The sequence below is a fragment of the Rutilus rutilus genome, assembly GCF_951802725.1.
Source record: "Rutilus rutilus genome assembly, chromosome: 4".
Classification (NCBI taxonomy): domain Eukaryota; kingdom Metazoa; phylum Chordata; class Actinopteri; order Cypriniformes; family Leuciscidae; genus Rutilus; species Rutilus rutilus.
In genome coordinates, this window is record NC_140212.1 from 22,197,817 (window position 1) to 22,222,519 (window position 24,703).

A 24,703-nucleotide genomic window follows, 5' to 3' on the forward strand; every position below is an offset into this window, starting at 1 on the left:
AAAATGCATCACTTTAAGTTTATGTTAAAACACTGTCATCCAAATGGATGGAAAGTTTATGTGCAATTCAAATACAGAAATCTAGGCCTCAGTGTTTTTGGAGTCTACCCAGCATACCATTTTGTAAAGGCTAGAAGTGATTAGCATGCTCTTGTGCTGTGATGTTGTTTTTTTAGTGCACTGTAGTAAAGTCCAGGGGGCGTGTTCTTTCCCTCTTCTAATCTGTACGCTCTTCTAGGCCGTCAGTAGTTGATGCATTATTGAGGTACCCTTAAAATACATAAAGACTGTTTAATGATTGATGATATGTGAGGTTTTGTCTTTACGCTTATGTATATTTATGCTCTAGTGTTATTGGGGCGACAGGGCAGGGCTTTAATAGGTCACCAACGGTTGGTACTGTATTCCATGTGTGTGGGTGTTTATTACCACCCACATCCTTTTAAATATAAAACAACTGCTTTTGCTGCAATCTGTGAGCTCATTTACTTCTGAAGCCTGATTCAGCTTTGGAATCGTGTCATGAAAAACAGATTTTTCTTGATTATGATCAGATAAAACTGAACACACACTGTTACATTTAGCACTCAAAATGTCCTCTCCAGTCCAAAAAAGAGCCTTTATGAAATGAAAAGCACATATGACTGAATTTGTAGTATTTTACTAAGAATTTTTGATTGTGATGCACCGAAAATATAAACACTTAAACCGAAATTAAAGTTTTCATTTTGATGAAAACAGAAACCGAAAATAACGTTTATATAATAATCAATTAGGGCTGTAAAACGATTAATCGCTATTTATCGCATCCAAAATAAAAGTTTGTGTTTACATAATATAGCCTATGTGTGTGTACTGTAATTACTTTGTATATACAGTATAAATACACACACACATGCATGTATATATTTAAAAAATATTTGCATGTATATACTGTATACATTTATATATAATTTATATTATATATAAATATAAATATTTTATATGTAAATAACAAATTTTTCTTAAAAATGCATGTGTGTTTATTTATATATGCAAAATAATAATACACAGTACACACACATATATTATGTAAACACAAACGTTTATTTTGGATGCGATTAATCGTTTCACACTCCAAAAATGTAGTCGTATATAAGCATTTAAATTGCACATAAGGCAGTTTTTATGTCATATTTGAATTGATATATTTATGTTTCTACTCCAATTTGTTGAAATGTAAACATTTAAATGGGGGCTGTAATACAAACTTGTTTTCATAACAGATTTATTCAAGCGTATTAAATAATGAAGACAACTATGAATATATAATATAGTGCATATATCTAGCAAAATGCTCCTCTCTAGAGTTATTTTTTTTTTGTAGCTGACTAATGAGTTTTCCTGAGGTAAATATAACATTACTTGACACCACATTAAAGAGCATCAAAATGACATTTATTGTTTGAATTTTCGTTATAAAATTGACAGAATTTAAAAGCTGAGACTTAGCTCATTGCGGTGTTTAGTGAAGTTTTGTTCATGCATCGAAAGAACACAGCATAGACTGAAAGATCTTGGCTCATCAAATTGAAGGTTGAGTAAAAACAACAATTCTCCCATTTCACCTAATATTGGGATCGTAGTATGCATGTGTTCCCACCAAACCGTAGTGAACATCATAAACAACTGTATCCAAGTAGGAAGGAACAGTGACTTTGACTTTTGACCACCGCACTTATATACTGAGCAGACACTTTATACCTTTCTTTCCATGTCAAGGGTTCAGTAGCATTATGGGATTGAAACTCAACCTTTATGATGGCACAGTCATACCTTGGTATTCAAATGCTCAGCTTGTGTTTCTACAGGAAACTGTTCTTATATAAAAACACAGTTGAATGTGAAAGAACAGTAATGAAGGTTAATTTCTAGAGGAAACATGCAGTGTTGCATGGAACAAAATGTTCACAGAATTGATTTTGTTCTAGTAAAGTGAAGGCTTGACTGCTGATTCATATTTCACAATTCATGGGAAGTCAAACTAATTATAATTCTAAGTAATGCTGCTTTACTGAACTCTCATGACTCAATAACTCATTTACGCAGTTATTCACATGCAGAATCTGTAAGATGTTTATCATTTATTTTTAGAAAGACAGGAATCATAAAAATAGCTGGATATATGTAGATATTTTATCTCTCTTAGTTAATTAAAATGCTTAACAGCTTACAGATTTAGCAGCTGTATATATGGACTGCAGGTCTAAATACATACATAACTAGAAGTCATTTATAAGAACCACTGACCTATTTCTGTTATTGGTAGTTACATCACTCATGTAAAGACAGTTTGCTCATGCCTTTACTGTCAGAGTGATGTGTAAGTCATATATCTTGTATGAAACACAGCTCAATAAAAGGATCACAACAGGAGGAACAGCAGTTTGTTGCGTTAAAAGCACTGAGCTGGTCTGAACCAATCAGCACTTATATATGTTGTTAGAGAGAATGGTTTAAAGTGTTGAAAAATTAAAATTAAACTGCAGATTTAGATTGAACGCTTTCACTCAGTAAGGGTTTAGCTAGTTTGGGACCAAATTTTAGTTTGTACTTATTGATAAAGCATTTGTTTTATCCTTTTTCCTCCCTGTACATTAACATGGTGAAATATAACACGATTATTTGTGTTAAAATTGAGAGAATGAAATGAGACCATTTACTTGTCTTCTTTCCATGCTTTTGGAAGGGTACAAATTATGTCACATCCAGCGTGTCAGCAATTTTAAGGACAGACAATTTTTGCAATGTTTGGAAAATCATGTGGGATCAGATTTGCACACAAAAAGTGGGACACAGCTTAAAATTACTTTTTTAAATAATTCAATTAACTTTTCTCTGCAATGAATTAAATATTAATTAAACAAATAGTCAAAATGATGACACTGTTGTACGATTGTTCGACACGGTTCAGACCTTTGAGTTGAAACGAGCAAAAATCTCAAAACACTTTTATGGAGGCGGACACGAACATTTGAAAACTAGCTACTTTTCCTGCTTGGTTCATTTTAACAGTTTATCAAACCTAATGATTCTCACAACAAGAAAAGATGGGATTTTGGGCCTTAAATACTTCATATAAAGTCATGGGACACCAAAGAGTACTGTGTTCATGTCTCAGGTTATAAATGTCACTATAGATAGAAGCATGTTTTTGTTTATTTATATGCTTTATCCGGTGTTATCTTGGCATTTGGCATCTAGCACATGGTGCTTCAGGATTCATGACCGTCTTCTTTGTAAAGATGTTCTCTTGGCGTCGTTGGCATTCAGCAGCCGGAAGGTGGCATGCTTCATATTCAGCATTCACAGATGAAGCAGCGGAGCTATTAATAGCTTGAGGACAGTTTAAATACACACCGCCCGTCAGGAAAGAGTAGCGAGAGCGCTTGAGTGACTCACTGTAAATAAAGAGAGCCTCACAGGCTCTCAAAGACACTTCACATCTCCTGCCCGCTGATCTAACTCCATTTTTTAATTTAGAACACCTCATGTGGGTTTAAGTGTGACTGAAGACCTTTAACTGGGCAGAATATCTTCATTACAGACACAAAAAAGTATTCAGATCACAATATGATGGTGGACTTATCCAAACTGGAGTTCAAAACCATGCCATGTGACGCAGGGCCAAAAATAAACCACTTTAAAACAGTACTACTGAAGGGTGACATGATCGTTTTCATTGATCAGCGTTGGTGGAAGTCGGTGTCTCATGTGGATGGTTATCGGACGACTTCTCAGATCCATGGAGAATTCCCAGGAAGCTTTGGAATCTGTAGGGAATCTTTAAACCATGGTAATCTGACCATGTTAACTGTGATGATCAATAGTGACATCAGCTCGACCCATCAGATGCATTTTTCCGCCGAACAGTCAGATGACGACAGACTCCTCCGAGAAAAGTAGCTTGAAAAGTACTTCAAATGAGGTGTAGCTTGTGTCTCGGAAAGCTCCAGTTTCACAATCTGTCTTTGTTAGGGTGACAGTAAAACAGAAGAGGACAGAAATAATTGAGGAAAGAGAGGCCGTCCTTGTGCTGTCACTCAAAGACACGGGCAGAACAAAGAGTCACCCATCGTAATGAATGAGACTTTGATTTGTTTTTTTCCTGACAAGGTCACTGCAAGCACTTTGCCTGAACACATACGAGCAAGAAAACGCCTAAGCAGTCTTTCTTCTGCATTTGTACTCCAAATGCACGTTTTCCTCCTGACTTTTATACTGTGCAAAAGCTGCATTTGTGAGATGAACAATGTTCTTGTGTTCACTACAGCGATGTTAAAAAGGATAGTTCACCCAAAAATTGTTTTGTCATCATTAAAGGAATATTCCAGATTCAATACATCTTCAGCCTCCATTGACAGCTAAGCAACTACCACTTTGTCTCTTCAAAAAGTTCAAAGAGATCGTAAAACTATTCCATATGAATCGAGCGGTTGAGTCCAAACTTTCTTTTGAATTTAGGCTTTTATTCACATATAAACATTAATCAGAAAACATTAACAGAAGCTCAACCGAACCTGCTTGACATGCGGGAACAAACCTCATTGGTTCTTGGAGAAGCTCAAACGTGCTGCGTAACACGAGAATGAACCTCATTGGTTCTCGCATGTCAAGCGAACATACTTGAGCTTCCGTTTACCATTTCTGATGTGTGAGTTGATGAATGTTTATACATGATTAAAATACTAAATTAAATCTGGCCAGCGATTCAATTTATAAAACATGTCTTCAGAAAATTTGGACTAAACCGCTCAATTCATATGGATTAGTTTTACGATCTCTTTATGAACTTTTTTAAGCGTTAAAGTGGTAGTTGCGTACCATGTCAGTGGGATTGAAAACTCTAAGATTTCATCAGACTTCATCAGTTTCAAAGACTTACGGGTTTGGAACGGCATGAGGGTAAGTAATTAATGACAGAATTTTCATTTTTGGGTGAACTATCCCTTTAAACTCAATCGACAGTATTTGAGGAATAATGTTTATTAATTAAAAAATAAGGACTCATCCCTCACTTTCTTAAAACAGTAATGAGGTTTTGATGAGGAACTCACAATGGAAGGTGAATATGCATGTTAACATGAATTTGGTGTTTACTGTGCAAAATTGTATTCAATTTTACAACTTCATAAGGCTTAATGTCTTGTACTTATACTATTGAAACATTGAGTATTTTAACGTTTACAGTTTGCTCCTATAAGTAGATCTAAAAAGCACCATAATAGCCATTCATAAGACTGGTGGACTGTATTCCAAGTACACTGAAGTCATAAAATAGCTTTATGTGAGAAAGGGGCCTACATTTCAGTTACTCAATGAAAATCTTCAGTAACCATTTATTTTAATGTTCTGTATATACATGTTACATGTATTTACTAACAGTTAATTATGCATAACTCAAATTAAATAACACTAAACCAAACCTTGACCCTAAACCTATAGTAAGTACATGTTGCTAATTAATATTACTCCATAATTGTGTAATTACAAAGACATAAAAATAAAGTTTGATCAAATCTTTCCCTCGACTAACACTCTTATCTTGCTATCTTGCAGTCTTGTTTTTCAAACTTGTTGCATTCATATATCTCATGTACATATCATAGTCGTTACTGTGGGCCTTAAAGGACAAAAGTGCTTACTTTGTGACTGTTTGTGGTGGTATTTATAAAGTATTAATGCACTTTTTTTTTGTATGTTTTATGTTTTCGACACTTTTAGTGCAGAGACATGCTCCTTAAAAGAAAAGTAGAGCACAGGCACATGAAGATCTGAGAGAATAATCTATCATGCAGCACAGAAAGCTTTGTCAGGCTTATGTTTTTCCTGTGGATGTGCTGTTCCTGTCATATCCTGATCCGGGATCCATTAACCGTATTTAACAGCAGAGCTAAAAACTAAAACAATCGAATAAAAGCTGAAAAGGTTATAGTAAAGACTAAAGAACGTGACAGCGTTTTTTTTAAATGTCATAAAGCAGTTATGAGTTTGTCATAACAGATCTGTAGCCTCATAGTGTGGATTATTCACAAACAAAAGATCAGCGACGATCAATACATCTCTTCAGAATGATGCGCTTTGAGTTTTGCTATTAACACTAATGTAAGAAAAGAAAATACATTTACTTGTGAATATAATTTTGACTTGGTTTAGGACTAACCTTTTCTTCCCCATTGGTCAATTTGTTTTACTTGTTTTGTTTAAATTTGTATTTTTTTTTATTTTTACCTCATGATTTGTTTAAATTTCAATTCAGGGAGTCAAACTTTAATTCAAGAATCATTCTCGATACATATTAAATACTGGGTAAAGATTAAGGGTACGTTTACACAACCACGATATGCTTAAAACGGAGAAGTTTTTCCTTTCAGTTTTTCACGTACAGACAACACAATTGTCAAAACGATCCCCATTCACACAGATCCGCGAAAAAAAACGACAAAAAACATTGTATTCTCCTGCCAGGCCATTAGATGGCGATGAAACACTATAGACTGAACACGTAATACGCATGTGCATGTGCATGACGTCATCGTCTTCAGAGATTCGCGTTTTTATTGTTTACACGGAAAGCGTTTTCAAAAACTTGCACTGTGAAACCCGTTTTCAAAAGTTTGCGTTATCAGGCACCCAAAACGCTGTTGTGTAAACGAACGGCCAAAATGCATAAAAAGTTTTACATTTTTAGTTGAAAACGTTGTCGTGTAAACAGCCCCTTATTTGTATTCAGATATGTCTGTTTGGACCCATCAATGGAAATTGAGTATTAGCAGCTATAACCTTCAATCGTATGCAGTTTGTTTTGTAGAAATGTTGTTTTCTGTGGACGTGAATGAGAATTATCAACTGCCAAGTGTAAGACATTGTGGGATAAATACATTTATTATTTGATAAAAATGTGAATTCGTTCATGATGCTGAATGAAGCTTATTTAGCCTTTTTTCCCTGGTTGTTAAAATTATCTGAAAGCATATCAGGGGCGGATCTAGAAAAATATTTATGGGGTGGCGAGAGGGGGGCAGGAATTTTTGAGGGGTGGCAACATATGGCAGACGTATATACTGAATTTAATCACAGTTAAATTGGCCATAACTTTTAATTCGTTGCTGCCAATAGGGATGGGTATCGTTTGGTATTACTACTCTTACCAATACTCCTTATCGATCCGGTACTTTAACAGTATTACTATCGGTTCTTTTTGTTATATAAAAAAAAAAGGGAAAAAAATAATTTAGAACACAATTAATATTGCTTTATATTTTGAAATGTAAAATAAATATGTATAGCAAAAGAAAAAGCAATGCTTTAACAAAACAAATAAAACATGTATGTTATGTAGAAGGGTGCAGGCTTTTGTGTTTTATATTCAGAAGACATAGGACACCAAAAACAAAGTACAAACACACGGTCAAACAAAAAAAGTATACAATTAAACAAATATACAAATTATATATCCAGTGCTTTAATTTCAGTAATGTCTACTGACATTACTGTTCAGGAGTAATATGGGCTAAAAAAACATCTAATAATGTCAGATTTAAAATAGCACTGCATAGTTTATCATAGATAGATTAAAGCTTATATCATTCAAGAGCTGCGACTGATTTTCTCTTTGCCTTTTGTTGTTTGATTCACATTAATGGAGCAATCGTCAGCAGGATTATTAGACTGCTGCCTCTTTAAGACCAAATGCAGATCTAATCATTATTACGCATCATATTTTCTCCCAACTATTAACGCCCATACTTAATCCTATTGTATTTGTTATTTCCCCAGTTGTAACCTGGTTTCATTGCTGTGATATCTGAGAGGAATTGGATTTAATAGGACTGCTTAGCTAATCAAATGATCGATCTCCTAACTGGCACTGTATTGTGTGTTGTAACGTAACGTACGTCAGCGTAACGGCGACCATCAGTAAACGTTATGGATACAAACAATATTTTATATTTTTTATTAAGCTGTTCTTGTCTTTACTAAAATCAAAATTAGGCTAATCAAAGGGAAGAGTGCTCTTACAAATCACGAGGGAGCGATTTGACCGCTGATTTTGGCTAACGTAATAGACTCTCTGTTTTTGCTGATGCTGAATCGTCTTTAGCATACAATACATTCATTACAAATGTAACTTTAAGTTAAACATGTGTTTAAACTACACACTGGGGAAACTCACTTCACCTTCAGAGGCTCTGGGGCAGCTCAGTCTCTCCAGTCGTGTTGCAGCAGACTCACTGTGTGTGAGCCAGACTGAGCGAACGCCGCTCTGCACGCAGGGGGGAGGGGCTAATAATACATTTAAAATTAAAAATGAAATTGTTCACTTTTGGTAAATGTATTGTTTAGTTCACTGTTTTGAGAAGCTTGTGGACATAGTGGCGGGTTGTTTTTACAAGTACAGTTTTTGGATCACCAAAGTTAGGGGGGCAGCTGGGGGGGCAAGGCTCTAGAGTGGAGGGGCACCTTGCCCCCCTGTAGATCCGCCCATGAAGCATATTTACACTTTCATGGTGTATATACTACTGCATATGCACCTTGTGTGTTGTTACCAGAATTATTAATAATTACTTAAAATTCCAATTATTCTTTTTTATGTCGATCAATCCAGAAATGTTTGAGAAACAATCAGGGTTTTTTTCCCCCTCACAGTATTGCAGGCAGTTTTCCTAGGAGAGAAATCCAATCAAGATTTCATGTACCCTTTCAGTGGAAATTAATTTTAGCAAACGTAGAGGAAATGTTAAGCGTACGGCACATTTTCACCTGGAAAATCGTTCTGGAAATGATGCAAGCAGTTAACAGCAAACAGAAGAGTCAAACTAAAACTGAACTCAGTTTGCCGTCGTGCTCCACCACACACAATAAAAGAAACAAGATGTAGTTTCACTCGTCACGTTCACACGCCAACGCCTGCGATAGTCCAGTAAAGATTGATTTCTCCAGCAGACATACAGCAGGAGCTCACATGTGGCATTTCATTTTGTGTGCGTGTAATGAAATAGTGATTCGCTCTGAGATGAAGTGCCATGTTGAAACTCACAGAAACACGGGCAGCGGTCTGAATATTGATTTGCATCTTTATTAAAGCAAGAAAATGACCAGTTTCTGAATACAATACAATACAATACTCAAACCCAATTTCATTGTGCTGAAGAATGGAAGAGCTGTGCTTTCATCGATCAGACGCATTATTAAAGAAATGAGTTTTTGGGATTTGAGATCATTGAGATGGAGGCAGTAAACAGACTTTGACTTTGACTCTGATTTTGATTAGTTTATTGATTGTGTTCTTATGCTGTACTTACAAATCATGCTAAGGTGTCACCTGAATATTACTTCATTACTTGGTGTTATGTAACTGACTGGCAGGCGTTGGAGACATTTTGGACTTAACAGCTGGGGAACTAGTGATTTAACTGTTTTTTTCTTCTTCTTTACTTTACCTTCACACTGTTGATTTTTCAAAGGATCTCAAGTAATTCATTTTAAATAATAATAATAATTGCTTTTGAATATTAGTTTTTATTTTACAGTACAGTAATACTATTACAATAATAATATACTTTTCTCTTAATTTCTACATTTTGGTACAGAAAACTTAAGGGAGATCTTTAAGTTTGCTAGTTTAAACTCTTTAGTTACTGTATATGTAGAGCTGTGTATTGGCAATAAAAAAAGAATTAAAAGGATAATAAAAGTGCTTGCAGGATTCTGCTGTATATATTCTTAGATTCTGCTTTAAAGCTTCACCGTATGCCAGTTTTTAATTTCTCAAGTAAACATATCGACACTGTATTGAGAATCAATACAGTATTGTCAAACATAATATTGTGATATTTAATTAATGTTTGCTTACACCCATAGTTATTATAGGACCACACAATCACCTGAATCAATATGGAAATTACATTCAGTAATTAATATTAAATTTACCTTTTAGAAAATGTAGAACAACATTACTTATGTTCTTCATGAAAATTTGGGAACACATAGTTTGATACACAGCATGAACTTCTTGAAGATGTAATTAAAAATTTGGGTTACACTTTATTTTAATATGTCAGTGTAATTAGATATTTAAGTACTGGGTAATATTAAGTTATTACATGTACTTACTATATGGTTAAGGGCAGGATTACGGTTTGGTTTAGGTTAGTTGCATGTAATTATGCCTAATTTATAGTTATTACTATAGAAAAAACATGTAACGTGTAACAAGGACTCATTAAAATAAAGTGTTACCAAAATTTGAAAAAGAAGAAGAAAAAACAGCTTGTATCCTCTCTGGCTACAATTGTGTTACTTACTATTACAGTATAAATGTCCTGGCAATAATGTTTTACTGTCTTATTGGATCATTTCTGAGTTTAAAACTATACAAAGAAACACACTTCTCAATAGTCTTATGTTAGAAATGGTTTTCTAATGCAACCATTCCAACAGTTGCCAAGATTGGATTGGTCAGTCAGGTTTTTAAAGCGGGCCTCACTGAAGGGCCCAGATGGGCAGTAGACACACAATAAAACTGTTTGGGGGAAATTGGGAGTTTACTTGCCAGGGTAGTCGATGTTTCTGGTGTTACATGGTGTTTGGCCATACACCGATTACATTACTTGGCCACCGTGCTACTGTAGTTTTTCTTTTTTAATTTTAAGCCTATACACAGAGTATGCGAGATTGCAAATTCAAAAGGGAAAGTGAAAAGCGAGTGTGCATTCAAAATACCCCGATGCTATCGATAAAACCAGAGTTGTCACAAATATACTGGTGTGAAAATTTCCTCACCCTGACAACTGTAATCTGGAGTCAGGATTCAGTTTCATTCCTGTTGTGGTCACATCACAAGGTTTATTTGATGTTTATTACATGAGACCATGGGATTCTTGTTGTACAGACAATCAAAGAAATAATGCCTTGAGATATCTTTTCATAGTGTTTGATTATCAGATTATTATAGAAGGCTATTAACATGAGTTGTGAGATGGCAGTTTTGAAACAGAGTTCAGTTTCTCTCATATGGCGGATGTATGTAAAGTTTTCAATAATTGAACCACCTGTTGTCAGCTATTCCTGACTACTTTTGGACATTTAATTCATTGTATTATTATGGTGCATATTTTCATTTTAAATATGTCTAGTCTGGAAGATTTACCTTCAACAAAATATAAAAACAACAAACTGTGGTTGTATTTCCTGTCCAAGTTGGCGGTTCACGGTCAGACTAACTTGCAATGTGGACTAGATTTTATTACAATAGTCATTGCTCAGTCTTGAAGACCCTGTTCAAAAATGAGAAGAAATCTTAGAGCTCTGACTGAGGGGTTTGTGTCTTCTGAAACGTTGCTCTACGTCCACACAGTCTTATCATCACAGAGAGTTGAGGATTGGGCTCATGGCCTGTTGTTTGGCAGGAGATTATTGGTTCTGAGGCCAAAACACACAGCACAAGACAGTCCCAGATTATCCCGTTCTCCAGTGGGATCGCCTCATGTGGTAGGACGAGGTCAGGTCATTTGGATGAAGGCTACTTCACATCTTCTGCAAATCTCTAGCTCTATAAGGGGTGAATAGGCTTCTACATAATTGCAACATCCAGTCATAAAAATGGAATTACTTTATAAAATGGAACGTCACGGAATTTAGCCAAATTTGGATGAATAAATCAAAAATTGGGCTGTATACTTCTATACACTTTAAACCTCAAAAGACTGCTGTTTAAATATGAAGTCTGCATGTTCTGCGTGTCTCAGAATTTGGGACAGATTTCATAGGGCCCTAGGTGGACCGTGATCTTCTGAAAAGAGGATTTGATGCCCAATTAAGGCATCAAATTTCCTGTAACAAGCTGCTGTTGCCCAATCTGGCAAACCTGAAGGTCTTTACACAGGAACCATTGACATCAGAGGGGCATGAGGAGATATTAGAAGATCAGAGTTTGCAGATTTTTGAGCACAGTTGGTTGTTGTTGTTAATTTTTTGTTTTTCTGACAGGAATCATGATGCTGTCAAAGAGAAGAGCGTTAAAATGACTCCTGAAAAGGCTTCTGATATCCGAGAGCATTTATTTCCCGTTCCATTCATCGGGCACAATGAAACCGGAAGCTCGGTGTTGACACGAGACACGTGGCTGATTTGTTTAGCCCGAGGCGAGAGAGGTCCGAGCGGTTCATTACAGCGCTGTAAAAGTCTTTGTCTGTGTCAGACCGTCAACTCACTGCTGCTGAGCATGCTGGGAAATAACCCTTGTTTATGAAATGTCACACATACATGTCAATCACCTCACTGTGTGGATGAATATCCACGTCAGTTTTAAATATTAGGTCAAACATGGTAAATAAATTTTACGGATGGATTGAGACGCTGACTAACCTCCTGCAGATTTGCCTTCAGGAAGTGATGTTGCTCATATGACTGATAAAGTCGACCATTAGCGTGACAGTAGCTCAGCTGTTCTCAGAAATAATGAAATTAACTACTTTAAAAAAAATATGTTGCAGTGTAGCGTGGCAAATTGGTACATTGGTTTTCAAACTCTATCATATGGTGTTCTACCATATACCCGTCTCCATATCGGCGTGATGAATATGATCTTCAACCAGATGGAACTGGATAATATTCGGAATGTTCTGACCTATAATGCTGCCTGAATCATAATCATACACTATTCGTTCATTGGCCAGAGGAGAACTGGCCCCCGACTGAGCCTGGTTTCTCCCAAGGTTTTTTTCTCCATTCTTTCACCGGATGCAGGTTTGGTTCCTTGCCACTGTCGCCTTTTTTACCTTTTGACTTTTGGCTTGCTTAGTTGGGGACACTTAATTTTCAACAATATTATTGATGCTTGCATTGATACCATTATATGAGAACTGAACTGAGCTGGATGATGACATCACGGTTTTCTCCAGAGTGGCTAGAAATATAAATTAATATTAATTTAAAATTTAATTAATTTAAATAAAATGAATTTACTTACTTTACTTAATAAACTTACTTAAGCTGGACTGTGACGCTATTTTTGAAACTAACTTTGTTGCATTATTTTCCTGTTATCTCTGTAAAGCTGCTTTGAAACAATCAGTATTGTAAAAAGTGCTAAATAAAGGTGACGTGACTTGACTTTGAGCACTGAGAAGTGAATCACTTTGTTTAAATGGTTCATTTGCATTTACTACCGTTTCCAAAAATGATTCACAGATAAATAATTTACATCTTTGTGGCATTCATTTGATGGGAGTATTTACTGGAATCATTTTACAACATAAAGTTTCATTTGAAAGCAGCAATTGCTAAAAAACAGATCATCTTATGATAAAGCTATGATTTTCTACCAAGTTTACCCATGTTGCCTTGCTCTGGTTTGGGTTTGAGGGTGGGGGTGGGTCGGTTCATACGGTGACCTTTGAAACAATCATCAGTGTCTTAAGGTGAACGGGGCAGCAGTGGAAGGTTGTGTCCAGATGCCGGTTGTGAGGTTTCCTGTGGATAACATTGATCCTTAGAAACAATAGAGCTCACCACATGCATTGTGAGAGAATGAATGAATAACATACGAATAATCTCCCTATTCACACCACAGTGGTGAGCATGGGCAGTGATTTTAAATGGCTTTTGCTTCACCTGCTCTGGATTGGGGTTAATTCACCACTCATTCTCAGCAGATTTACTGTCGTAAATAAGGAAAGAGTTTTAAGAGTTTTTTGGTGAATGCTTAGCTTTAGATAATTTTGTCCAGCAATAATGAGAAACACAAAGCTGGTGACAGATAATAGTGAGCAATTTTGAGTGCAAATAACTTTTCCTTTAGCAATGCAAACACATAAACCTGCAGAGCCAATGCGATTCTTCAGAGTCATAAACTGAAGCAGCATTATGAATATATGCATCTGTCTGTCAGGGTTTATTGGCTGTAGATGCTCACATGTGAAGAACATATTGAAAACGCTCCTTTACAGATAGATGGGCTTCTGAATATGAAAAGCTGAATATGAAAGACCTGTCTCGCTCTTTCTCTTGCTCCCTTCCCCCCTCACAATCTTCAGAAAACCATAAAAGCCGTTCAGAAATGAGAACAGGCCGCTGGAATGGAATATGAAATATTCAAAGCGCTTATAAGTGTGAACTGTGCTGATCGGAGCAGGTAAAGAGGTTTTCTGTGTGTGGAATTATTTGCGACACTTTTACGTGCACCATCAGACTCTAGAACCCCAGTGCAAAAGTGGATTTTGTCTTTTCAAATTTCCAGTTAAAATATTTAACCCTCTGGAGCTCTTTGGTCATTTTAGACCGAAGATTTAGTACGATTTTTTTACTTCATTGGAATGGTATGAAACTTGGTAAAGGTTTTGGCACTTGCTTTGTGAACAAAAACAAAAATCATGGACATGATTCGAAAAGGTTAAATGGTCCTGTAAAAAATAGTCACACTTGTGCTCCTCGCAGTCAAAAATGAACGCATTGGAAATGAATGGGAGACGAATTTTATCTAGTGAAAACTTTGGTACTGCAGCCAAACAAAATCTTACTGAAAGCTCATTTTTTGAGAATCAAATTTTGAACACACCTTGTTTAGAATTATGGCTTTGATTTTCTTGTAGTTTTAGAGTAAGACGTGATTTTTTTAAATATATATTTCATAAAAAAAAATAGTATTTTTGTACATTTTTCATAACAAAACGCGTAAATTTTTTACTTTTTTAAGTTGACTTTTTAAAACTTTTTTCACTTCAGCAATAATCTGCCAAGTGTCGTCTTTAAAAGTCTGTGCTCTTAAGCATTCAAGATTTACGACAGTTTAATTTGGAAATTTTCAGGTCTATGCTCAAAAAGTTAATAAATGGATTATAAATACAGCACAAATATAATTTATTATTAAAAAATCCCCTAAAAATACAACATATTAAATAAAAAACATTATCAACCTAAAATATAGTTTTAAAAAAATCGACCATTTTTGACCGACACGCGAAGAGCACCATATCCTTAAAGGAGCCTTATGTAAGATTGTGGCCAAAACTGGTACTGCAATCACTTTCAAATTACTGTAGAGCGGTGTATCCCCTCCCCCTCCCCCCTGACTCGAGGTTGCCAGATAGGCTGCAGGATCCAGCAGGAACGTAGGCTGCTACGTAGCTGTGTAACTAGAGCAGAGCTGGCAACCCGGATGCTGAAACACTACTGACTTCGTGATTGGTAGATAGGTGGAGGGTGGAGCATCAGGCCAAAACACAAGATGACAACATCAACATCAGTTGAGGGCTGCAACTTCACTTTTTAAATGACAATATCCTGGCCGGACTACTGTTGTCAGTGATATAAGTATTTGAAATTAACATGATTTCTTAATGTCTAGTGACATATCAGGGCCATTTTATGATTAATTGAAATACATTTCTTACATACAGCTCCTTTAAAATAAGATAAAATACTTAAGAAGTGAAAAGACTTTTTCTGACAGTTATCGGAAATTTTGTTGAACGATTTATGCTTTAAACTATTTTTTGTGTGTGGTTATTTTCCAAGAAATCCTGAAAAACCCTTAAAACAAGATATATTTAATTGAGAAGAAAAGCTGCATGAAATAGACTTGTCAGATTATTTATTTTGAATTAACTTCAAGATATATTGAATGCAACACAGATATATAAGAAGCAATTAAATCTAACCAATTGTTTATGTTTATGCATAAAAAATGCCAAGAACTACAGAACAGATGAGTTTAAATGAGTCTTAATATCTTACACAATTTTCAAATTAAATGTAATTTTAGTTTTTCTAGGGATGCTTATATTTTTATTGGAAAACAACAAAAAATACTAATTAATATATATATATATATATATATTCTTTGCAGTGTACACAAGTCTACACCCCACACACATGAAAGTGAACGCTGCTCTACTTTCTGCTTTTAAAGACTGTTTGATCATCTGCTGTATTATTTCCCACGATAAATGAGAGGAAATGGAAGAAGACTTTGAACAGCCAATAAACACACAGACATTAAAGTGCACTCTTAAATCTGAGTCCCTGAACTTGAGCTGATGCAAGAGCACGAGCAAGTATCAAAGCAGCCCTCGCGCTCTCTTTATTATGTACAAGCTTCTGTGTGCTGGAAATTGGGGAAAAACTTTGATTATTCATGATAATTAGCACGCGCGTACACAACTGACATGAACTGTGCTGGTTCAAAAGGAAAACTCCTGAGACAAATGCCCCTGTAAGATCTACCATTAAGGTTTTAATCCAGCGCAGGGGCCTGAAGGTTGTCAGTGGTTTGAGGGTTAATGACCTGCTGTTTGTGTGTTTTGTGCGACAGAAGCTCGCTGTCAGAAGTTGTCCTGTGGGGACGGCCGCTAAACCCCTCGCCCTCATCAAGCCGCCCAGCCAGAGCATCGCCATCTCCGTGGTGCCAGCAAAGACTCCCGTTTCCATGGTGACAGCACACATTAATGGACAAAAAGCGTTGAGTTCTGAGACGCTCCCGACGTCCCCCATCAACCTCCAAACACCCGCCGTACACATCAACCGCTCACAGGTACAGCAACACAACTACACAACACACACTACACACACATCAACCGCTCACAGGTACAGTAACACAACTACACTACACACACATCAACCGCTCACGGGTACAGCAACACAACTACACAACACACACTACACACACATCAACCACTCACAGGTACAGCAACACAACACACACATCAACCGCTCACGGGTACAGTAACATAACTACACTACACACACATCAACTGCTCACAGGTACAGCAACACAACTACACAACACACACATCAACCGCTCACGGGTACAGTAACATAAATACACTACACACACATCAACCGCTCACAGGTACAGTAACACAACTACACTACACACACATCAACCGCTCACAGGTACAGCAACACAACACACACTACACACACATGAACCACTCACGGGTACAGCAACACAACTACACAACACACACATCAACCGCTCACGTGTACAGTAACATAACTACACTACACACACATCAACCGCTCACAGGTACAGTAATGCAACTACACTACACACACATCAACCGCTCACAGGTACAGTAACGCAACTACACAACACACACATCAACCGCTCACAGGTACAGCAACACATCTACACAACATACACTACACACACATCAATCGCTCACAGGTACAGTAACACAACTACACTACACCCACATCAACCGCTCACAGGTACAGTAACACAACAACACTACACACACATCAATTGCTCACAGGTACAGTAACACAACTACACTACACACACAACACAAACATCAGCCACTCAAAGATACAGCTACACAATAGGGGTGCAACGGTTCAAATTGCTTACGGTTCGGTTTGTATCACGGTTTTAGATTCACGGTTTCGGTACGGTTCGGTATGTGCTGTGTTCAGAGAAAAGACTAATGTCATAAAAATAAAGGGAAACAAAGAACAAATAATCAAACTACAAGCAACAGCACAAATAAAGACAATAGAGCAAAGATACTAATAAAATAAACAGTGTTTTTCAGGTTTAAGGTACAGACATTGAATAAAGTAATGAAATGTAAAAACACATTGCATATTTTACCGTATAAATGAAAGATGAATACCTTATTAAAGTTACAAAAGCAATTCAATCAAGAGCAGTGAGTGATTTCCTTGTCTTATGTTGTTTGATTAACATTAAAAACACAGACAGCAGGAATATTAGGCTGCTGTCCCTTTAAGACAGAATGCACAGATTCAGTACACATGCGTTGTCTTTCTCGACTGTATAATTTCACTTAAGGCATAACAGACTACGTGTGTTCATCAAGACGGACATGTTGACATAACTTTTGTGTGAATTTGTCCATTCAAGTGCAAGACTTCAAAGAGAACTCAATATTTGCGCTTCGGATGTGCGCACACACGCACACAAATCTCACAGCCCGCTTTAGTTCTCTTTCGCGTTCTGCTCTTGAATGTTTAAATTGGCATGGCTTAAATGAGTTTAGGGGTCTCACTATGATCACTCTGGTGATGTAAATGACTGGTCATGTTTCAAACATATGTCACTAGCATTGAACAAAGTTTACAAAGAGTGACCGTTTTGTTCGTGTTTTTTGATTATCGCTGTTGTAATACATTATTGGGGAGCCTGCGTGTGCATCCATCGACGGAAACATACATTAGAGGAATGTTTTACACGGTTATTTTTCGGGATGCACCGATACCGGGCCCGATACTGAGTTCATGTACTCGTACTCGTAAAAACGCTTTCATACCAACAACCGATACCAGGCAGCGTTTGTACACTTGTGTCCAGACAAAGAAACAATGACAACAGAGAGAGAAAAAGAACTTCTGTTGAATGCTCTTGATTGCTGATCGTTCACTCAGCACGTGTTATTTGGATTAAAACTAAATCGTATATGTAAGTAAAACATGAACTGTTTCCTGATTTATGAATAACGAGTGGTTCTTTACATTATTACAGGACGTGTGCAAGTCAAGAACTTCCATGAACGCAAACATCCAAAGCGCGCGCCCCGAAAACCAGCGTCTCAGCGCGCGAATACTGAATTTAATTGTCTTTCACGTCTCTTGCTTGTACTGACGAATTCAAGTGAACGAAGACAGAATATTCAAATGGGGTCCGTGCGTCCGGTCTTAAAGGGGTTCTAATAAACCTGCTGCTGTGTTTTAAAGGACAAATAAATTACTCGCTGCTCTTGACTAAATAGGCTACCTTTTGTAACTTTACAAAAAGTTTTTTTTTTTTTTTTTTTTTTTACATTTGATTGATTACTGTAGATTTTGTTGTAGTATCAAAATTGGAATAAAGAATTGATATTTCACTAGTGTCTAAACATTTGTACCACTGACCCAGTCCTCAGCACTGAGCCCTTCTGGAGCAGCTTTAAATATGTGCTGTACTGTTAAATGAAAGATAAAATATGATAGCGCAATAGAATGAAGAGTGAAAGTAACAGAAGCTCATGCAATGCATTTTAGCAGGCTTTATTAAAGGAGAACTCGGCAACTCTAGCGAACTCTAGTCACTTCTTCGCTGATTTTCCCTTTTGTTGTCGCATGTTTTCCCCACGAGCTCCCCCTACAGCTGTGGGGGGGCGTATATTTCACAACACAGTCGTAAAAAACTCACTTGCGGCGGCCTCCTCCCCCTCTCTACCGCTGCTCATGTGCGTTTGTTTTGATCGGAGCAAGCCAACTGTATCGTGTGGAGCTATGTCTACCGAGGTGGGTAATCTGGTAATACATCATACATGTGTGTGTGTGTTTATGTCGAATTGCCGTAAAGCATGTTCTCGTGTTTCGCGCTTGTTCTCATTCTCGTTCTCGCTTCTCACGAGACTTCCAATATCTATCTTGCCGGGACGGTAGTCCCCAAGTTGCAAGGTTGGTTTTCCGCCTGGGAACGCTGGGGGGAGCGGGGAAAGTCACCAATATCACCAGAACAGGTTGTTTAACCATCCAAATTATTTCTAGACAGTTTTATTAAGTTAAAAAAGTGACCAAGTTCTGCTTTAAGCATGAAAATAACTGAAGGAAATATTTATTTGATGAACAAATTAAGCCAACTAATATAATTTATATTCTTTTGGTTTCTCTACCAATACATTTAGAAAATTACAAATTCAGTGAAAATACAGTTATCGGTTATACGGTATCGGCAAGTACCAAAAATGAAAGTATCGGTATCGGACTCGTTCTGGAAAAAGTGGTATCGGTGCATTCCTAGTTATTTTCAACAAACTATATTATAGATGCGCATCAGATTTGAGATCAACCGCGGTGCAAGTGCGTTCTGAACCGTGTGCGGAGAACGGTGCGGTTGGAATTTTTACTAAGAACTGTTACACTCATACTACACAAATACACAGCACAAACATCAGCCACTCACAGGTACAACTACAGGTGGCACAACTAAACACAAACACAACACTATGCAAAACATCAGCCACTCACAGGTACAACTAAATAAACGCATCTAAAAACCAACAAAAGCACCTCCATCACAACCCCAGCTTTCTGAAATACGTTGGCGTGAGTCCTGCCTCCCTCAACCACACAGCATTATTATAGCAATGCACACTATCACGCAGTGACAGATGACACATTCAGCACGGTGGCCTTTTCTGTGTTGGTCACAAGGACCATAGCGATAATCCTTGTGCAAAGTGGGCACTTTAAGTCAGGGTAGACGACATATCTAATTTAACAAAACTGAAAGCGAGACTGCAAAAGAGCTATGTGTTTGTGTGTGTTTAACATAGAGTGGTGCAGGTATGACATCACTTTGTAGGCCAAAACACGAAAGCGAGTTGCATTTTAGCACTTCCAGTTCCATCGTCCCGAAGTCAATGTTTTTTTTGAACGGGGTTTAGGTTAAATGGCTGAAATAAGGTCTGTGGTGAACACAAGCTCAAGACACTTTCACGTTTTATTCTACAACATAAAATACATCAGTATTGTTACCCCACTCGTGTTTTTTTTTAAGCTGTCTTGAAAAAGGCGGTTGCTAACAAGTGGTTAAATGGGACTACAGAGGCTGTTGAGGAGATTAAATCTCGCCGAACAGATAAACTCAGTCCGCTTTTACAGCCTCGTTTTGCTTATAATTGTGCTCTTATAAACTATTGTAAGTCAAACGTTCTTGGAAAATGTTTTTAGATAAAAACTGAAAGAGTTTCAGAGACTGAAAGACGTGGAACCGTGGTGTAGTTCGTTTATAGCCTAACTTTAGCTTTTTTCTTCCAGCGACTGACTTTAGGCTTCAAAATTCATACAAGTTATGTTTATCTGTGATAATTATCTGGATGGACAAAATGTGCAAGTATAAACTTTTGTTGATCACAGAGCTTGTTTTTAGCGATAATCCAAAAGCCTATGGGGAAATCCTATTGGGTTTTTGTCAAGGTAACCAGTGTGATGTGAACTGCCTGTTGAAGGTTTTGTTAGCTGATAAAACAAAAATAATCTCTCCACAAACTTCAAAACCCAATGTTTAGAAACAATTATAGGACTGTATTATGGCATATTGATCTTCTCTAGCTCACAGTACTGTCTTGCCTCTTGCCTCTTGCCTCTTGCTCGGCCAACAAAACATTGCAAATATGTTTGTCCAAATATGTTATGTTGACAAACATAAAAAAAAATGTAGTGTGTTATTGGCTCAGAGATCGTACAACACTTGACACACAAGGTACAACAGGATTGCAACTTTTGCTGCCCACACTACTATTGTACCTGTTTGTTGAATGTTGTACCATCACTCATCCAACAAATCACTGAAAATAAACTGTCCACAAACTTCTGTTATCAAAACAGTATTTGAAATTTGAGTTATTCCAACATATTCCCTGGTTTCTTGTTTATATCAAATGAAAAATACTGTCTACTCTGGTTGGAGTGTGTCCCAAAGCAGGTCTTAATAAATAATAGCAAAGACCTTCCCAACAGAAAAGACTCTTCATTCGCATGAGTAGTCACCCCCTCCACCGCTTCTTTCACTTGTCCTCCCCCTTCTCTCTCCCTTCCCCCTCCTTCAGACTGGAACGCTGGGATTGTTTTACTGCCTTTTATGGCTGTATTGTTTGATAGAGTGAAGCTGTTTTCAGCTCTCCCAGCTGCCCACTGATTCAAAACCCTAAAACACCCATCGCACTAGAGAAGGAGAACCAATCACTGGCTTTTTGTTTTGTTGATGAATGCGGGAGGGGGGAGAGATCTCAGACCACCTGGCCAGTCATTTGGAACTGGATAATAAGTGGATTGTGGTCCGGTGTGGATGCACATAATAAAAGCTTCATTTCAGCACATATGCACCATATGAAGCAACTTCACAAGCTACACTGAACTGACAAGAATACAACTGCAAATAATTGTAGTTTGTAGGGTTGTATTACACGAATTTAGCCAAAACTATATCAAAGTTTGTATGATTGGACTTGTGCGTCGCCAGTGGACAGCAAAGGTCAGGACTGTTGCATGTTTTCATGTCCACTCCTGACATAAATTAAAAATCGCTTTTGATCATAATTGTTGAGATTTTTTTTTGGAACCTTTTCACTTTTTCCTTATGAAATAAGTACAAGTAAAATTACAAGTACATTTGAAATTCTTATTTAAAAATAAATAAATAATAATAATAATAAAGAAAATCAATGTTTTTTTTTTTTTTTTTTTTTTTTAAATAGCTTTAACAGTGCTTGTTTGTTATAAAATTCAAATGATATATAGTTTGTAAAATATCTATGCTTGAAATTTAGATCTATCAAATGATGTGTAATTTGACATGATGAAACAAGATGTAAACAGTTTAAGAAAAAATATCACTATGACATTTTGATTTCAAACCATTTTTCATGTATCAAAGCTTTAGTGTTATAACTTTTAAATTATATATAGTTTTTTTTAGATAAAACATGATTTTGACAGATTTTAAATGAATTATTAGGGATTTAGGGTATCTGATTGTCATATTCGTTTGTAAAACAATGCAAGAAAAATATCCACGTGTATTATTAAAAAAGACATAAAATTATGCATGTATTTTCATGTGTCCAAATGAGATGAAAAACATAAAAGATTCCTCTAGGACACAACATACATTTCAACACAGGAAACACAAAAGAGAACAGATTGAGCTCAGAGATTGGGTTCATTATTCACAGAGTCCATAAAAATGCTGACCAGCTGCATATCTTTCAGAAAGGCCGTTTTTCTGTCCTCCCTCTGACCGTTCTTTTACAGATGTCTTTACTTTCGTTTAGCAACACTCAAAAGCATCTCCGTGCGGTTTCCCAGTGATGTCAATGCATAACAAAAGAGTCTTATTTTAAGTTCTTTATGTTGGTTTCCAGAAATCTGTTGAATAGATTTAATTACCATTGTTGAAACAAACAATTTTGTGACAAGAAAATGGCAAAAAAATCGCTTTGTTCATTTGTGTGCATGTATATTAGAGGCTTTTGAAGTCTGTCAGAGTAAGTGCTTAGATTGTTCAAACAACAGAGCATATGCATATGACCCTACCACAGAATGACGGAGTGAATTAATTCTAGCCTGAAGTGTCTACAGTCCCTTTCACAAAAATTGCTGTAAAATTGCTAGAGTGCCTTCTGTGTGAATGCAAACACGTCCCGGGATTGATGCCGGGATCGATCCCGGGATTGGGACCTAGTAACATTGCCGGGATCAGTCCCGGAATGCGCTCTGTGTGAACAAAAGCAGTAATCAATGCCGTAAGGGGTGTGTCGTAGTGATGACGCTGAAGCTGGGATCGTTCGCCAGCTAATGAAACGGTACATGATGCACTAGTTTATGATCGAATCAGAAAAAAAAAAAGCACAAGCGTGGTTTTCACAAGAGAGAGAAATCGCAGCTCATAAGCAAACTTAAGACACTGCTGAGACATTACATGTCACATCGATGTCACGTGTCTTTACGGGATCTTTACGGGATGTGTGTTAACGCACGCACAGATTCCGGAAAATCACTGGCAGTGTGAATGAACCAAAATCAAACGATCCCGGGACAAATCCCGGGACACATTATCCGTTTATTTTCCGTAAGGGCTCAAGATGTAAGAGGAGAACTGCCCCCCGATTGAGCCTGGTTTCTCCCAAGGTTTTTTTCTCCATTCTGTCACCGGATGGAGTTTGGGTTCCTTGCCACTTTTGCCTTTTTCGGCTTTGTCGCACTTTGGCTTTTGGCTTGCTTAGTTGGGGACATTTAATATTCAACAATATTATTGATCTGCCTGCATTGACACCATTATATGAGAACTGAACTTAGCTGGATGATGGCATCACGGTTTTCTCCAGAGCGTATATATATATATATTAGTGCTGTCAATCGATTAAAAATTTTAACTAGATTAATCACACATTTTTTCTGTGATTAATCGCAATTAATCGCAATAAAAAAAGAAATGTTTTTGTACGTTTTTAATATATTTTATAATGTAATAATTTCACAGTTAATCAAATTAATGTAGAAACAACATAAAGACAGTATATTTTAAATAATTGTTTAATGGCATCTTTTTATGAATGAAGGCCAGTATTACTGATATTAATACAGCTACTGATTTTTTTTTTCACATTTATTAGGCTTCAAAAATATAAGTTTTTAATTTAAGTGAACTTAAAACAATGCTAACATAAACCCATAATAAATGTCATATTTATTCGTGCCCTTCCTGTCTTAACAGTTAGGAAATATACAGAAATGTAATAAAGTTATCAAAGTTATATGCAGTCTGCACTGCATAAACTATAAATTAAATAGTTAATCCTTATTAAAGCTACAAAAGTTATTTAGTCAACAGCAGTGAGTCATTTTCTCTGTTCCCTTTGTTCTTTAACTTTACTGACAGGAAGCTTTATTGGCTGCTGTCCCTTTAAGAGCAGACACACACACACACACACACACGCGGAGCTCACCGTTTATATACTGTCTATGGATCTCACACGCGCCTCATTCTCTCGCAACTCTTTGTTCATTTTAGACTTTATATAAATAATTTAAGACTGCTCTTATGAGGATAATCGACAAAATTATTGTTATTGTTATTGTTAGTTCAAGCGCGAAAGAGAACTGGATTCTGGCGCCCTGTCTATGTGTGTGTGTGTGTGTGTGTGTGTGT

At 36.8% G+C, this 24,703-nt stretch overlaps 1 protein-coding gene across 1 annotated transcript in view; it reads left to right on the forward strand.

Moving 5' to 3' along the window:
* phf21b (PHD finger protein 21B) overlaps nucleotides 1-24,703 on the forward strand; it is a 54,694-nt gene that overhangs the window by 10,458 nt on the left and 19,533 nt on the right. Inside the window, exon 2 of the mRNA XM_084406757.1 lies at nucleotides 16,355-16,573. Coding sequence (XP_084262883.1) covers nucleotides 16,355-16,573 — 219 coding nt within the window. The remainder of the gene's footprint in view (nucleotides 1-16,354; nucleotides 16,574-24,703) is intronic.